The following is a 19154-nucleotide window of genomic DNA, read 5'->3' on the forward strand; positions in this document are numbered from 1 at the left end:
TTCGGACTATAAGGCGCACCTAAAATATGTTTTTTCCTCTCAAAGCTCAACAGTGCACTTTATAACCCGGTGCGCCTAATGTACGGAAAAAATTCTGGTTTTGCTCACCGAACTCGAAGCTATTTTATTTGGTAGATGGTTTGACAAAAACGATCCTTAAATCTCAGTAAAACTAAAATAATGCTACTGTATTTTCCGGACTATAAGGCGCACCTAAAATCATTTTTTCCCCCTCCAAACTCGACAGTACGTCTTACAACCCGGTGCGCCTAATGTACGGAAAAAAATATGGTTTTGCTTACCGAACTCGAAGCTATTTTATTTGGTAGATGATTTGACAAAAACGATCCTTAAATCTCAGTAAAACTAAAATAATGCTACCGTATTTTCCTGACTATAAGGCGCACCTAAAATCATTGTTTTGACCTCAAAACTCGACAGTGCGTCATACAACCCGGTGCGCCTAATGTACGGAAAAAATTCTGGTTTTGCTTACCGAACTCGAAGCTATTTTATTTGGTAGATGGTTTGACAAAAACAATCCTTAAATCTCAGTAAAACTAAAATAATGCTACTGTATTTTCCGGACGATAAGGCACACCTAAAATATTTTTTCCCCCTCAAAACTCAACAGTGCACCTTATAACCCGGTGCGCCTAATGAACGGACAAAATTATAGTTTTGCTTACCGAACTCGAAGCTATTTTATTTAATAATAATAATAATAACTGGGATTTATATAGCGCTTTTATTTATTTGGTAGATAGCTGAGATAGGCTCCAGCGCCCCCCGCGACCCCGAAGGGAATAAGCGGTAGAAAATGGATGGATGGATGGATGGTTTGACAAAAACAATACTTAAATTTCAGTAAAACTAGAATAATGCTACCGTATTTTCGGGACTATAAGGCGCACCTAAAATAATGTTTTCCCCCTTCAAAACTCGACAGTGCGTCTTATAACCTAATGTACGGAACAAATATGCTTTTGCTTACCGAACTCGAAGCTATTTTATTTGGTACATGGTGTAATGATAAGTGTGACCAGTAGATGGCAGTCACACATAAGAGATACGTGTAGACTGCAATATGACTCAAGTAAACAACACCAACATTTTATATGTTCCATTGAAAATATAGAACGTTACACACGGCGCTCAAAAATCTGTCAAAATGTTTTAGTACGACATTGGCAAGCTATGATGGCTTGTCAAAGCATCACGGCGACCATAGTCAGACGTACTGTGCTTCAACATATAGCTGATGGATTGTCAGTGCATTAGACATAGGAGTATTATTATGGTGTGTGTATAAGGTAAGACATATCATCTGGTGTTGTTACGCAATATTATGCAAAAGCAACATTTCTTACATTCTGGTACCTGCTGATCTGTATTTGGGATCTGCATAAGTCGTGAAAAATTGTGCGAGTCCACCTTTAGAGTCCGTGGCGACGCCGTAGTCGATAAGCTTATTCTTTTTCTCTATCTTCTTGTTATGGGACATTCATTCTCCACTGTTGTCATTTCTAATATAAAGTAGTGTAAAGTTCGTACTTATATCTGTCAGTAAACTTGCCAGGAAAGCACTAAAACATACCGGTGTAGTGAGTTTACATTATTCACCCAAGGAACTTTAGTCATTAGAGATTTCGGGTCGGACGGTTATTCCCGGGACACATTTTCGGCCTTGTTGTTGCACTAGTGAGCCACGGATGAGAAGATGCTGCTCCGTTATTGATTGAAGTGAACAAAAGTGTTAGCAACTGTTATGAAAAGGAAAAGGGGTAGGATTAAATAAGATCTGCTTCTTCCTACTCGTTTTCAAAGATATTGAATAAAGAAACTGGAGATTGTGATGCATCATGTTGTATGCATGCACGTGTGATGCACCATGTTGTATGCATGTGTGTGTGATGCATCATGTTGTATGCACGCACGTGTGATGCATCATGTTGTATGCACACATGTGTGATGCATCATATTGTATGCATACATGTTTGATGCATCATGTTGTATGCATGCATGTGTGATGCATCATGTTGTATGCATGCATGTGTGATGCATCATGTTGTATGCATGCATGTGTGTATGTTGTATGCATGCATGTGTGATGTATCATGTTGTATGCATGCATGTGTGATGCATCATGTTGTATGCATGCATGTGTGATGCATCATGTTGTATGCATGCATGTGTGGTGCATCATGTTACATGCATGCATGTGTGATGCATCATGTTGTATGCATGCGTGTGTGATGCATCATGTTGTATGCATACATGTGTGATGCATCATGTTGTATACATGCATGTGTGATGCATCATGTTGTATGCATGCATGTGTGTTGAATCATGTTGCATGCATGCATGTGTGATGCATCATGTTGTATGCATGGATGTGTGATGCATCATGTTGTATGCATTCATGTGTGATGCATCATGTTGCATGCATGCATGTGTGATGCATCATGTTGTATGCATTCATGTGTGATGCATCATGTTGCATGCATGCATGCATGTGTGATGCATCATGTTGCATGCATGCATGTGTGATGTATCATGTTGTATGCATGTTCCAAATAAACTCAACAGTGCACTTTATAACCCGGTGCGCCTAATGTACGGAAACAAATCTGGTTTTGCTTACCGAACTCGAAGCTATTTTATTTGATAGATGGTTTGACAAAAACGATCCTTAAATCTCAGTAAAATTAAAATAATGCTACTGTATTTTCAGGACTATAAGGCGCACCTAAAATATTTTTTTCCCCCCTCAAAACTCAACATTGCACCGGAAAAAAAATTATGGTTTTCCTTACTGAACTCATAGCTATTTTATTTGGTAGATGGTTTGACGAAAACGATCCTTAAATCTCAGTAAAACTAAAATAATGCTACCGTATTTTCCGGACTATAAGGAGCACCTAAAATAATTTTTCCCCCTCAAACTCAACAGTGCACCTTATAACCCGGTGCACATAATGTACGGAGAAAAAATCTGGTTTTGCTTACCGAACTCGAAGCTATTTTATTTGGTAGATGGTTTGACAAAAAACGATCCTTAAATCTCAGTAAAACTAAAATAATGCTACCGTATTTTACGGACTATAAGGCGCACCTAAAATAATTTTTCCCCCCTCAAAACTCAACAGTGCACCTATAACCCGGTGCGCCTAATCTAGGGAAAACAATTCTGGTTTTGCTTACCGAACTCGAAGCTATTTTATTTGGTACATGGTGTAATGATAAGTGTGACCAGTAGATGGCAGTCACACATAAGAGACTGCAATATGACTCAAGTAAACAACACCAACATTTTATATGTTCCATTGAAAATATAGAACGTTACACACGGCGCTCAACAATCTGTCAAAATGTTTTAGTAGGACTTTGGCAAGCTATGATGGCTTGTCAAAGCATCACGGCGACCATAGTCAGACGTACTGTGCTTCAACATATAGCTGATGGATTGTCAGTGCATTAGACATAGGAGTATTATTATGGTGTGTGTATAAGGTAAGACATATTATCTGGTGTTGTTCTGCAATATTATGCAAAAGCAACTTTTCTTACCTTTTGGTACCTGCTGATCTGTATTTGGGATCTGCATAAGTCCTGAAAAATTTGCGCGAGTCCGCCTTTAGAGTCAGTTGCCTTTAATGTCTTTTATTTTGTGTCTATGCATTGTTTTATTTATAATTTTGTCATGAATAATAATGTATTCACGACATTGCATAAGCTATATATCTAATGTAAGTCACATCCTTTATCATTTTCTTAAGGATGGAACAAACATCCGCTTTTTCCGTCCTCCTTTAGGGACATGTTGACCCGTGCCAGCAGGAAAGCATGATGTTCCTAACTTACCAGTGCATACACCAAAACAAACTCAACTAATACCATTACTGCCACTTCCTGTAGAGCGGCATGCACCATCACGCCAGCGCAGAGTTAGAGGCAGCCTTCTATCGGACCATAAAAGTGCGAGTGTGACGAGGGCCCAGACCTCAGTGACAGCTCATATACCACCATGTTCATTACACGTCACACTCCCGCACACCCAAAGACGAAAACCGCGTTTCACCTCGGCCTGGAACGGCGACAGCTGCCCGAACTCCGCCGACGGAGTTGACATTTAATTAAATTAAGATGCTTTATATGATTATCAGAGCACACGGTGGCAGACGGAACAGGCAGAAAGTGTTATTAGTGGGGGGCGGGGGGGGGTACTGTAATGAGCCCACGGCTGACATACACTCTAAATATACATAGAAAACCCAAAACCGGTGAAGTTGTCACGTTGTGTAAATGGTAAATAAAAACAGAATGCAATGATTTGCTGTCATGACTTGATCTTGGGTGTGTGCTTTTCCGGGATGCAACGGAAAGTTGGCACGGGCGAGACGGGAATGTAGGTACATGATTTATTTAAACTATCAAAAAAGGAATAAACGAAAAGCGCGCACAGGGGCGGAGGTACAAAACTAGACTATAAACACAAAACTTGCACATTGGCAGAAACTATGAACAATTAAACAAAACTTGCAAACTATGGCTTGAATAAAGAAAACTTACTTGGCATGGACAAAAAAAGGAGCAGCGTGAACGATGGACGTGAAAAGGAGTTAGAAATGTGTCGAGCATAAATGTGGTGAGGTCGTCAGGACGAACAACAGAAAATGAATGAACTTAAATACTATGGACATGATTAGTGAAAGCAGGTGCGTGACTGAAAACGTGAAACAGGTGCGTGACGTGACAGGTGAAAACTAATGGTTGCTATGGTGACAAACAAGAGTGCACAATGAGTCCAAACGTGGAACAGGTAAAACTAATGGGTAATCATGCAAACAAGACAGGGGAGTGAAAAGCCAGAAACTAAACAAAACATGACTTAAAACAAAACATGATTACACAGACATGACATTTGCAAATCCTTGTATTCAATTGAATAGACTGCAAAGACTAGATATTTAACGATGGAACTGGAAAACTGAGATACAATTTTTGTTCAAGGTAAAAAATGATTTTCAAAGAAAAAAATGATTTTCAAGGTAAAAAAAAAATGTAAAGGTAAAAAATGATTTTCAAGGTAAAAAAAAATGTTCAAGGTAAAAAATGATTTTCAAGGTAAAAAATGATTTTCAAAGTAACATTTTTTTTCAAGGTAAACTTTTTTTTTCAAGGTAAAAAATGATTTTAAGGTAAAAATGATTTTCAAAGTAAAATACAATTTTTCAAGGTAAATTTTTTTTTTCAAAGTTAAAAATGATTTTCAAAGAAAAAAATGATTTTCAAGGTAAAAAAAATGTTCAAGGTAAAAAATGATTTTCAAAGTAAATTTTTTTTTTCAAGGTAAAAAAATTTTTTCAAGGTAAAAAATGATTTTAAGGTAAAAATTATTTTCAAAGTAAAATAAAATTTTTCAAGGTAAATTTTTTTTTTCAAGGTAAAAAAATGACTTTCAAAGAAAAACATTTTTTCAAGGTAAAAAAATCATTTTCAAAGTAAATTTTTTTTTACAAGGTAAAATTTTAATTTCAAGGTAAAAAATGATTTTAAGGTAAAAATTATTTTCAAAGTAAAAAAAAAATTTCAAGGTAAAAATTTTTTTTCAATGAGGAGACATATTTTTGAAGCTTTTTGGGTGGAATCATTTCCCATTCTTGCTTGATGTACAGCTTAAGTTGTTCAACAGTCCGGGGGTTTCCGTTGTGGTATTTTAGGCTTCACATTTTCAATGGGAGACAGGTCTGGACTACAGGCAGGCCAGTCTAGTACCCGTACTCTTTTACTATGAAGCCACGTTGATGTCACACGTGGCTTGGCATTGTCTTGCTGAAATAAGCAGGGGCGTCCATGAAAACATATGTTGCTCCAAAACCTGTATGTACCTTTCAGCATTAATGGCACCTTCACAGATGTGTAAGTTACCCATGTCTTGGGCACTAATACACCCCCATACCATCACACATGCTGGCTTTTACACTTTGCGCCTATAACAATCCGGATGGTTCTTTTCCTCTTTGGTCAAAAAAGACACGACGTCCACAGTTTCCCAAAAACAATTTGAAATGTGGACTCGTCAGACCAAAGAACCCTTTTCCACTTTGCATGAGTACATCTTAGATGAGCTCAGGCCCAGCAAAGCCGGCGGCGTTTCTGGGTGTTGTTGATAAACAGTTTTCGCCTCGCATAGGAGAGTTTTAACTTGCACTTACAGATGTAGCGACCAACTGTAGTTACTGACAGTGGGTTTCTGAAGTGTTCCTGAGCCCATGTGGTGATATCCTTTACAGACTGATGTCACTTGTTGATGCAGTACCGACTAAGAGATTGAAGGTCGTAGGCATTCACTGTTGGTTTTCGGCCTTGTCCAGATTTCTCCAGATTCTCTGAACCTTTTGATGAAATCCCTAAATTCCTTGCAATAGCTGGTTGAGAAATGTTGTCCTTAAACTGTTGGACAATTTGCTCACGCATTTGATGACAAAGTGGTGACCCTCGCCCCGTCCTTGTTTGTGAATGACTGAGCATTTCATGGAAGCTGCTTTCTATACCCAATCATGGCACCCACCTGTTCCCAATTTAGCCTGTTCACCTGTGGGATGTACCAAATAAGTGTTTGAAGAGCATTCCTTAACTTTCTCAGTCTTTTTTGCCACTTTTGTCAGCTTTTTTGAAACATATTGCAGGCATCAAATTCCAAATGAGCTAATATTTGCAAAAAATAACAACGTTTTCCAGTTCGATCGTTAAATATCTTGTCTTCGCAGTCTATTCAATCAAATATAAGTTGAAATCATTTTATTCTGTTTTTATTTACCATTTACACAACGTGCCAACTTCACTGGTTTTGGGTTGTGTACATGTGGTTGTGAATAAAGCAGAATTCAGTGTGATTTTGTAGAAAAATTGCATTGTAGTTTGTGGGAAAAATATTTTTTTTTAGGTTACTTGGCCAGCGGGTCTTAAAAATGCTTAAAATGGCCTTCAATTGCGTCACATTTACATCTGTGATTTGTATCGATAGTCTTATGAACCGAGGCGGTCCTGGCTAGATTTACACCCTGGGCCAGTGTTTTTCAACCTTTTTTGAGCCAAAGCACATTTTTTGCGTTGAAAAAATGCGAAAGGCACACCACCAGCAGAAATCATTAAAAAACGAAACTCAGTTGACAGTAAAAAGTCGTCGTCGCAATTGTTGGATATGTCTTTAAAGCATAACCAAGCATGCATCACTATAGCTCTTGTCTCAAAGTAGGTGTACTGTCACCACCTGTCACATCACACCCTGACTTATTTGGAGTTTGTTGCTGTTTTCATGTGTGTAGTGTTTTACTTCTTGTCTTGCGCTCCTATTTTGGTGGCTTTTTCTCTTTTTTTGGTAGTTTCCTGTAGCAGTTTTAATGTCTTCCTTTGAGCGATATTTCCCGCATCTACTTTGTTTTAGCAATCAAGAATATTTCAGTTGTTTTTATCATTTTTTGTGGGGACATTGTTGATTGTCATGCCATGTTCGGATGTACATTGTCTTTGCTCCACAGTAAGTTTTTGCTGTCGTCCAGCATTCTGTTTTTGTTTACTTTGTAGCCAGTTCGTTCTACATAGCATTCCCTAAGCTTCAATGCCTTTTCTTAAGGGCACTCACCTTTTTGTTTATTTTTGGTTTAAGCATAAGACACCTTTTTTACCTGCATCTACAAAGCAATTAGCTACCGGCTGCCACCTACTGACATGGAAGACTATTACATGGTTACTCTGCCGTGCTCTACACAGCACCGACACTCAACAACAACAACACATATTTTGCAGACTATAATTGGTTTGCAAAACATGTTTTTAACCCAAATATGTGAAATTAGATAATCTCACAGTGGTTGAAAAACACTGCCCTGGGCAACCTATCCCTTGCCCCTAAATATAAATGAAATGCAATGACGCCAATGTAAATTGCACAAATCCTTCCTCACAGGATCTAATAACCGTGCTTAAAAAAAAAAAAAAAATAACACACAAAAAAAACAAAACCCTCTTCTATAAATGCTGTAAATGGGAGACCAGGCTTTCTGCTCCACCACTACCAGTCTGTGGAACGCTCTCCCTGACCTCCTGAGGGCACCACAGACTGTGGATGCTTTTAAAAAAGGCTTAAAAACCCTTCTTTTTAAATAAGCCTTTTTTTTTAGATATATGCATACTAGTTTTAGCTATTTGGCTGTTCTAGTGTTTATTTATATTTATTTTTTATTTTATTTTTTTAATACACTGTAGCACTTTGAGGTTGTTTACTCAATGTAAAGTGCTTTTTACAAATTAAATCTATTATTATTATTATAAACTATTTCATCATTGTTTTGCATCATCCTAATAACATCTGAACAGTTCCAGTTATGATAACACAGCAGTTGTGTACATAAAACAGCAGGTAATTAACGTAATACCAATGTAGTGATCAGATTTTTCAACCCGTCTTTTTCTACAACTGGCATTAACATTAACAAAAGTGCAATCTAAAACTGGACTTTTCTGCAAAATCATCAATTGCTTCAATTCAATTCATTATTCAAACAACTTTATTCATCCCTCAGGTTGTCGTGGTTCGCAAAGGCCTACACCCGGCCCACAATAAATAAATAGTCAACAAATACATAAACAGTACAACAACACAACACTAAAACTGTGTTTGGTAATAATTTACTTTTCCTGAACTCACACTTCTGAGAGTAGTCAAGTTGACCTGACGCCTTCAACATTAAACAGACTTTAATTATAAAACTAATGTACCCAACATAAAAACGATGCAAAAGTTGCCATATTTGTTCAAGTAGATTGAGTACCAGACTTTTTTTTTATCAGTGCTGTAAACGTTCTTGTCAACACCGTATCTCATATTTTAGCTTTCACCTGATTGTTTTGAATAAAAATGATTTGATGCAGAATGTTACCCTGACCTTATCCTCTTTTCTGACTGATTGTTCACTGACCGCATTGCAAAAAGTCAGTGTTCAAAAACAATAACAATTAAAGCTGCAAGCAGCATTGGTCGGGCCCGCGTATTTGGCAGGTGCTAGTCCTAACTGTCCCAATACTTTTGTCCAGTGATAGTCATAAGTGTCCCAATACTTTTGTCTACTTTTAGTCTGAAGTGTCCCAAGACTTTTGTCTAGTGTACCTACCTTGTCTGCATTGTGTGGGCACGTTGGTGCTTCCTGCTTTTAAGCAGCCATCTTAAAAAAACAGCAGCGCAGCAGCATCAGCGCAGCGGGTCTTTGAAGGGTCATAAAATCAAAACCGGAGCAGTTAGAAAAAAAAGCGCTTCTGTCATTGTAATCACAAGGGTTCAATCTCTCTCCTGTGTTAGTTTGAAGGCGAAACGACAAACGCGCTCAGAGGAGTTCGTTTTTGAAGGAAGGTGACCGGTTTTTACAAAAAATTTGTTTTGAAGGGGGGAATAGCAAACTTCCTGTTGATTTTTGCTGGGGGTTGTCAATTTATGAAATGTAGGTCTAAGTGAGACCTACATAGTGTTTCATGTCTCTCCGACCTTCCCAGTGGGAGTTACAGGCAGTTTTGTCATTTTTTTCTTCCGAGGAGCAGTTTTTTCTGCGTTTTATTAAAAAATTGCGGTAGAGCACAATTTTTAGATTTGGGGTTCGGTTTTTTTATTAGATCGCAATTTTTGCCAGTCCTGATGTGTGCGTTCAGTTTGGTGAGTTTTGAAGCATGTTAAGGGGGCCAAATTAGAGCTCAAAGAGGCAAAAGTGACTGTTTTTAGTACTTTTTTGTCTTGAAGGGGGAATTGCCAACTTCCTGTTGATTTTAGCCCGAGAATGTACTATTATGAAATGTAGGTCTAAGTCAGACCTACATGTGATTTCATGTCTCTCCGACCTTCCTAGTGGGAGTTACAGGCAGTCTAGTTTTTTTTTTCCTAGGGGGCGCTAGAGCGCAATTTTGAGTTTTGTGGTTCGTTTTTTTTTTTTAAAAGGCAATTTTCGCAGGTCCTGATGTGTGGGTCAAATATGGTGAGTTTTGAAGCATGTTAAGTGGGTCAAATTACAGTTTAATGTGGCGGCGGAAGAATAAAGAATAAAACCTTACAAATTCAATAGGTCCTTATGTCCCATTGCATAAGGACTCCCTGTGGGAGTCCTTATGCAATGGGCCATGCGGGCCCTAAAAATACAAAAATGAGGTGTATTTTACTTGAACTAAGCAAAATTATCTGCCGACAGAACAAGAAAATCTGGCTTGTCAAGACTTTCCAAAACAAGTAAAATTAGCTAACCTCAATGAACCCCAAAATACCTTAAAATAAGTATATTCTCACTAATAACAAGTGCACTTTTATTGGTAGAAAAAATAATGAGACCTTTATGCCAGTGACGTGCGGTGAGGTTGATGGCTGGTGAGGCACTGACTTCATCACAGTCAGATTTACAAACATATGAACCCTAAAGAGTATCTTATTCACCATTTGATTGGCAGCAGTTAACGGGTTATGTTTAAAAGCTCATACCAGCATTCTTCCCTGCTTGGCACTCAGCATCAAGGCTTGGAATTGGGGGTTAAATCACCAACAATTATTCCCGGGCGTGGCTCCGCTGCTGCCCACTGCTCCCCTCACATCCCAGGGGGTGATCAAGGGGATGGGTCAAATGCAGAGGACACATTTCACCACACCTAGTGTGTGTGTGTCAATCATTGGTACTTTAACTTAACTTTAACTTTACACATACAAACTGTAGCACGCAAAAAAGTACATTTAATAAAAAAAAAACATTATTATGGTCTTACCTTTATGTAATATATTGGGTTGGAGGCAATAACCAGGCGAGGTGATAAAGTACGTCTCTTTACTGTAGACTTCAGAACAGACACTTGACGTCAGGTGCGCAACACCACGTAAATCGTTGGCCAACCAAAAAGTAACCACAGTACGCTATAGCCAACATTAACCAGGAGATGGCAAAAGACAAACATAGATCACTCTATTACATTCCTCCCCTTTTAGAAATGTAGAAGAAGTTACTCAAAAGATATAAACAACCCAACCAAAAAATGCAGCAGCTCAATAAGAAGCCAAAAAGTGCAAAAACAATAATGTTCGTGTTGGAGGAGTTGTGAATGAATGAAATATGAAATCCGTGCTGCAGTCTGCAGGTGTACCTAATGTTGTGTCCCTGCAGTCATTCACAACTCCTCCAACACGAACATTATTGTTTTTGCACTTTTTGGCTTTTTATTAAATAACTTTTTTAAATAGATTCAATATTGCACGTGGAAAGTTTAAGTGCGGGCTTTAGTTGATATGACACTCCCGTCAGGGGGTGCATTCTACGGCGGGAGTACATTCTCTACCACCAGGAGGCGGGATTACTGCGAGCCTCACACAGTGCGTCTTCGCAGCCGTTTTATGATCGCTCAGCACAAGAAATACGTTACACACATACAGTTGTTGACAAAATACACTGTACATTATATACCTCAGCTAACTAAACTATGGAAATGTATATTATAATTCATATAGCAATACGGTCTCACTGCACAGCAGGCCAGCAGTTAGCCGAGTCATTGCGCAATCCATGTTGAGGCACTGAGTGACGTGCCTCAACTGGCTGCTGATCACCGCACCGTCTCTTCTCAGTATTTGAACGGCAAATGTGAAGATTCAGTGATTTTGAATACAAATAATCTAAAACTGGTGAAGTTAAATGGAAAATAACTTTATAGTATAATCTCTGGATACATTTAACAATTTAATTTTTTTTTTTTTCTTTTTACATTTTTTTTCTTTCAATGATGGCAGGTGAGGCCCTGCTTTATGCTCAATATGTTGGAAAATATTCTTAAATTAAGTAAATACTATTGCCATTATCTTGACATAACGATATGCGCTCGGCATTACATTTCTTGAAACCAGCAAACTTATACTAAAAACTAATTTATTGTTCCTAATGGAAAGACAACAAGGCAACCGCTTGTTACTCTCGGGGTCTCCTAGCCGCTCAGGCAAATCATATTGTCTAAAAATGCATTTTTCCATCGACAACATGACATCATCGCGCCAAGTGCGTGCTCTTTCAGTCAATTAGTGCGCATATATACAGCCCGGCCCCTGGCCAAATTTTTTTTTTAATTGTAATTTTGAAGAATTTATCTGAATGTGCATGAACTATTTCTGTTCAAAATTGTTTGAAATGTCACATGTTAAATGTTTAAATATTAACTTTCCGTTTGCTGTACTGTGCCAACTGTACTACTTTATGAATACATATTTTCTATTGTTTGAACATTATCACAATTTCAGAAGGGTTAAAACCATTAAAAATCAGTTCCCAGTGGCTTATTTTATTTTTCGAAGTTTTTTTCAAAATGTTACACATCACGCAATATCCCTAAAAAAAGCTTCAAAGTGCCTGATTTTAACCATCGTTATATACACCCGTCCGTTTTCCTGTGACGTCACATAGTGATGCCAACACAAACAAACATGGCGGATAGAACAGCAAGCTATAGCGACATTAGCTCGGATTCAGACTCGGATTTCAGCGGCTTAAGCGATTCAACAGATTGTATTGAAACGGATGGTTGTAGTGTGGAGGCAGGTAGCGAAAACGAAATTGAAGAAGAAACTGAAGCTACTGAGCCATATCGGTTTGAACCGTACGCAAGCGAAACCGACGAAAACGACACGACAGCCAGCGACACGGGAGAAAGCGAGGACGAATTCGGCGATCGCCTTCTAACCAACGATTGGTATGTGTTTGTTTGGCATTAAAGGAAACTAACAACTATGAACTAGGTTTACAGCATATGAAATACATTTGGCAACAACATGCACTTTGAGAGTGCAGACAGCCCAGTTTTCATCAATTAATATATTCTGTAGACATACCCTCATCCGCGCTCTTTTCCTGAAAGCTGATCTGTCCAGTTTTGGAGTTGATGTCAGCAGGCCATGGAAGCTAGGGTCGATAGCTCGCTCGTCTGCGGGAACAAACTGCCGCCATTGCTTGCCGTGCTACCGAGGTCCTTTGTCCCTGAATTGCTCACACACTTCGGCAGATTCAATGGGGGTCTGCGGCAGATTTCTTTGACTTTATCGTTGGAAATGCATCTGCTTTGAGTGTCGCAGGATATCCACACATTCTTGCCATCTCTGTCGTAGCATAGCTTTCGTCGGTAAAGTGTGCGGAACAAACGTCCAATTTCTTGCCACTTTCGCATCTTTGGGCCACTGGTGCAACTTGAATCCGTCCCTGTTCGTGTTGTTACACCCTCCGACAACACACCGACGAGGCATGATGTCTCCAAGGTACGGAAAACAGTCGAAAAAACAGAAAATAACAGAGCCGATTTGACTCGGTGTTTGAGAAAATGGCGGATTGCTTCCTGATGTGACGCCACGTTGTGACGTCATCGCTCCGAGAGCGAATATTAGAAAGGCGTTTAATTCGCCAAAATTCACCCATTTAGAGTTCGGAAATCGGTTAAAAAAATATATGGTCTTTTTTCTGCAACATCAAGGTATATATTGACGCTTACATAGGTCTGGTGATAATGTTCCCTTTAAATGTTTTTTTTTTTTAAATGCTTGAAATAAGAAATTTTTACTTTAAAAAAGTAGTTTTATACTTGTGAGTGTTGATGACACAGCTTTGCAACAGTTGATATTCTAGTTTCAAGCATGTTTTACTCAATATAGGTCATCAAATCTCAGCAACAAGCTGCAATATCTTACTGAGATCATTTAAAACACTTAAAACAAGTAAAACACTCTAACATCAAATCTGCTCAGTGAGAAGAATTATCTTATCAGACAGAAAACAAGCAAATATCACCCTTATTTGACATATTTAATCTTACTTAGATTTCAGTTTTTTGCAGTGTGTGTTATTAGTTGTGCTGACAAAAGTGGTTATTTTAACACAAACCCTGATCTTCTCACACCCCAATCCAAGTGTGTTGGGGGGTTTTTGTTAGAATAATTATGTATAAGTTATCACACAACTCTTACGCTTAAAGGCCGTTGCTATAGTTATCATCAATTGTGCTTAAGTTATACTTTTCTATCTGTGCAAAGGCACACAACTTGTAATCTTGCTTGGCCAGTTCTCTCGTGTCAGCAGTTTGTTTCCAGACCCTTCCTGCTGACAGCCAAGGACGGACATCGAGTACCTCGGCGCGGACGGGACGGAGACAGGGCGAGATCACGAGTGTCGGCACATTTCCATTCTAAATAATCATGTATTGTGTCTACTGGGGCTGCTTGTTAACTAGGGACTTCTCGAATAAATAGAGGAGCATGTGGGACTGTACCTTAAAGCGTAGGGGGAAACGGTAACTGAGTGTACAGCCCCATACGTCTCTCCTCATGAGTAAAATTCAACTCTGCTGATTTGATTTCATCGCTGACGTCGTCTCACAAGATGTAGTTTCTCTTTAAATATCCTTCTTGAAAATGGCCTGGCAAATATATAATCAACGTTTTGTTCTCCTTCTTTGTGGGTCAACACTTCCTGCTTCATGCTAAGTTGCAACTTGTGATTGGATACTCACTTTGGAGTGACAAGTGAGTATCCAATCACAGTCTCGTCAACATCAGGCTACCTAGATAGGCTACCGTCAACCCTACGAAGTCAGACCTACACTGTTACAATGTGCATTTATCAGATGATACAATTGTTGATGACTAAAGTGCTGATATCAAATATATGCAAAACTAATTGCGATGCGGTTTGTAGAAAAAAATGACATTATTTTGTCTTGGAGTGAATAACTACCTCTTAATGCTAATGCTTTTTTTAACCTCTTAAGGCCCAAGCTGTTTGTTGACATGCTTTTCTTATTTCTCTTTGCTATTTGGCCTTATTGGTCAGTGGCCTAGTGGTTAGAGTGTCCGCCCTGAGATCGGTAGGTTGTGGGTTCAAACCCCGGCCGAGTCATACCAAAGACTATAAAAATGGGACCCATTACCTCCCTGCTTGGCACTCAGTATCAAGGGTTGGAATTGGGGGTTAAATCACCAAAAATGATTCCCGGGCGCGGCCACCGCTGCTGCCCACTGCTCCCCTCACCTCCCAGGGGGTGATCAAGGGTGATGGGTCAAATGCAGAGAATAATTTCGCCACACCTAGTGTGTGTGTGACAATCATTGGTACTTTAACTTTAACTTTAACTTTAATTAGAATAAAAACTAAGAATCAACTTTTGAAATGATGTACTTAGTCCATAAGTACACAAATGTGTACTTCATGTTTAGTGACATGCTAATTCTTTATTTTTTTTTATTTTTATTTTTTTCAAAATTCCATTGTATGTTATACTCTTCTGACACCACCAGATGGCAGTATAAGTGTCCACATAAGTGGCCATAAGACCCCAATTCAGTAGAGTACACAAAAATGGAAATAAGAGCTAAAAGGTGCTGTCCACACATGTGGCCACTAAGCCTTTAATAAGGACAATATATAGAGAACAATCGTTTTATATAATGTATTTACTTTCTTCTTACATATATACTGGGACGGCGTGGCGAGGTTGGGAGAGTGGCCGTGTGCCAGCAACCTGAGGGTTCCTGGTTCGATCCCCACCTTCTACCAACCTCGTCACGTCTGTTGTGTCCTTGAGCAAGACACTTCACCCTTGCTCCTGATGGGTCTTGGTTAGGGCCTTGCATGGCATCAGTGTGTGAATGTGTGTGTGAATGGGTGAATGTGGAAATAGTGTCAAAGCGCTTTGAGTACCTTGAAGGTAGAAAAAAGCTATAACCCATTTACCATTTATATACTGACTCATCACAATTAAATGAGCAACCAACTGATGTAAAATAATGGCTATTTGTTAGAATAAAAAAAAGGTGACAAAAAGTAAAATATTGTGCCTTACCCCTCCGGGGTTGCCATCCGAGGCTGTGACGACCAGACTGTAGCGGTCCGTGGTTTCCCGGTCCAGAGGTTTTTCCAGAATAAGAAGTCCAATCCTGCGGAGAGTATAAAACCATATATGAGACTGAAGCCCCAAAATGTCCAATGCAAGGCTTTGTGTATCTTTGATAACATTGTTTAAGCACACAACAATACAGGTACACAAAAAGTGTAAGTGTTGTGTAAGTGTAAGTTTATGTCCTGGGCATGACGTTAAAGTGCATCCGGCAGTGGAGACTCCTCTAGGAGGTTAACCCCTTTACTACTGTTACCCCAGGTGGCCCTTGGCAAAGGCCTAGTACCTGACTGCCCCCTAGCCAGGGATACGGTGAAGACCTCAACTGCGGAACAGGCGGAAGACGGTAGATTTAAGAACTACCACACATGTAGCAAGCTACACTATATTGCCAAAAGTATTTGGCCACCTGCCTTGACTCACATATGAACTTGAAGTGCCATCCCATTCCTAACCCATAGGGTTCAATATGATGTCGCTCCACCTTTTGCAGCTATTACAGCTTCAACTCTTCTGGGAAGGCTGTCCACAAGGTTGCGGAGTGTCTTTATAGGAATGTTCAACCATTCTTCCAAAAGGTCACTCACTGATGTTGGTCGAGAAGGCCTGGCTCTCAGTCTCAGTCTAATTCATCCCAAAGGTGATCTATCGGGTTCAGGTCAGGACTCTGTGCAGGCCAGTCAAGTTCATCCACACCAGACTCTGTCATCCACGTCTTTATGGACCTTGCTTTGTGCGCCGGTGCACGGTCATGTTGGAAGACGAAGGGGCTTGCTCCAAACTGTTCCCACAAGGTTGGGAGCGTGGAATTGTCCAAAACGTTTTGGTATCCTGGAGCATTCAAACGGCCTTTCACTGGAACTAACTACTGAAAAACAACCCCTTACCATAATTCCTCCTCCACCAAATTAGAACGAAGAGAACGTTTCTTGAAAGGGTTAAGAGGGAGTTTACAATACTCGAAAAGTCGTGAACTCAAATGTTTGGTAAATTAAGAAAAGTAACTGGAAGTTTTATGGTAAAGTGAAACGCAGAGAAAGAGCTTCCGTGCAGTTTTTTCCTTGTGTGTGTGTGTGCTGCTGGTTGTGTGTGTGTGTGTGTGTGTGTGTGTGTGTCTGCTGAGAGCATACGCGTGCTTGTGGGTGTGTGTATGTGCGGCTGGTTGTGTGTGTGCTTGTGCGTGTGTGTGCGCTCGCTTGTGTGTGTGTGTGTGTTGCTATTGGTGACGGTGGAGTCCGCGGGGAGAGACGGAGGGGGGGGGAACAAGGCGAATTAGATAAGGACATGACTCGAGCATGTCGCGCATGCGCGAGACTATTCAAACGACCCACCCAGACTTTGACTAAGCCACCGCCCTACGACGTAAAGCCGGAAGCGTCTTTATACCCACTTTTGACAGTCACAGGAGGAGCTCTGGTGGTCGAAACAGAAACTAAGCTCTCTGGTCCACCCCCTTCTCCGGTGCCAAGAGAGGGAGGTACGCACACGCCCTCTCTAAGATTGTACCTACCTCCAAAGCTTAAAATGTCTCCATCGGCTCAAATTCTTAACCCCTTCCTTTGCACGTCTGACCATTTTCCTCCGACACTACTGAAAAACAACCCCTCACCATAATTCCTCCTCCACCAAATTTCACACTCGGCACAATGCAGTCCGAAATGTAGCGTTCTCCTGGCAACATCCAAACCCAGACTCGCCCATGTGTGTCCAAATACTTCTGGCAATATAGTGTACTTTTGCTTGTTACAATTCTCCGGGGATAGCTTCCCCTGTAGCTTAGCTATATTTAATCAAGAGTAACTTGTAGCTTAGCTTAGTACATGCTTATATATACAAACAACTTCCAGGAAAAACAAGCAAGAGGGGAACTAAACAGATCTCATCCGTCAATCATAAGGAATCTTAGAAACTGATTTTGACTTCGATGGTGTCCAAGGACTTTTGTCAAGGCTCACAGAATATTTCCGTGTTTGCCTTGTGGTTGACTGAGTAAAAGTTATTTTTTTGGCGGACTTTTGGAGTGTTTGTGTTCCCACTGCTGCACAAAGGATGTCGGATCTTCTCGAACTGCTTCAAGTCTTGTGTATTGAACATGAAAGACCACCAAGTGAAGACGCAGACCTCTACCTTGCTCCTAAGGCTGGTACACATAAAATATAGTTTTTTTTATCTGTTATAGACCTCACACAAAAAAGATACAAAAATATGTGCTTGTGAATTTTTACCATGTTCCAGGATAAATTGGAATTGAGTTTTTGCTCGTATATATTTTGATATTGTTGGCCCGACCCGTTTTAGGGCTAATTTAAAGGGACAAATTCACTCCTAACAGACCTAAGACCACAACAATCTTAGACATGAAGTAATCTGGCGTTTGCGGTCTTTGGTCGGGAGAAGGACAATCGAGACAAAAAGTATCTTTGTGTGTTAGATATCTCACTTTTAAGTGGTTGTATATACATACTAGGTTTGTACGGTATATATATATATATATATATATATATATATATATATATATATATATATATATATATATATATATATATATATATAAATAAATATATATATATATATATATATATATATATATATATATATATATATATATACACATACATGCATACATACATACATATATATATATATATATATATATATATATATATATATATATATATATACACATACATGCATACATACATACATATATATATATATATATATATATATATATATATATATATATATATATATATATATATATATATATATATGTATGTATGTATGCATGTATGTGTATATATATATATATATATATATATATATATATATATATATATATATATATATATATATATATATATGTATATATGCGATACTATTAGCTCACCGGCGTCACCGTACCTGGATGTAAACAAACGCCATTGGTGGATCTACACCTATCATCCACTGTAATGATACCAAGTACAAGAGCGTATCTAGTCAATATGATTACATCGACATTTTTTTAGCATCACAAAAACATATTCAAGTTCATATTATATTTACAAACTCTGGAAAGACGTCCCTGGACACATGAGGACTTTGAATATGACCAATGTATGATCCTGTAACTACTTGGTATCGGATTGATACCCAAATTTGTGGTGTTGTCCAAAACTAATGTGAAGTATCAAACAAGAGAAGAATAAGTGAGTATTACATTTTAA

General features: G+C 39.0%; 1 protein-coding gene across 2 annotated transcripts in view; it reads right to left on the reverse strand.

Moving 5' to 3' along the window:
• The window catches only part of LOC133580422 (protocadherin-15-like), an 888230-nt gene that overhangs the window by 344609 nt on the left and 524467 nt on the right, over positions 1-19154 (reverse strand). For both annotated transcript variants that reach the window (XM_061934831.1, XM_061934743.1), the window contains one exon: positions 15892-15985. In XM_061934831.1, the coding sequence (XP_061790815.1) occupies positions 15892-15985 (94 nt within the window). The remainder of the gene's footprint in view (positions 1-15891; positions 15986-19154) is intronic.

Source organism: Nerophis lumbriciformis, linkage group LG02 (genome assembly GCF_033978685.3).
Source record: "Nerophis lumbriciformis linkage group LG02, RoL_Nlum_v2.1, whole genome shotgun sequence".
Classification (NCBI taxonomy): Eukaryota; Metazoa; Chordata; class Actinopteri; order Syngnathiformes; family Syngnathidae; genus Nerophis; species Nerophis lumbriciformis.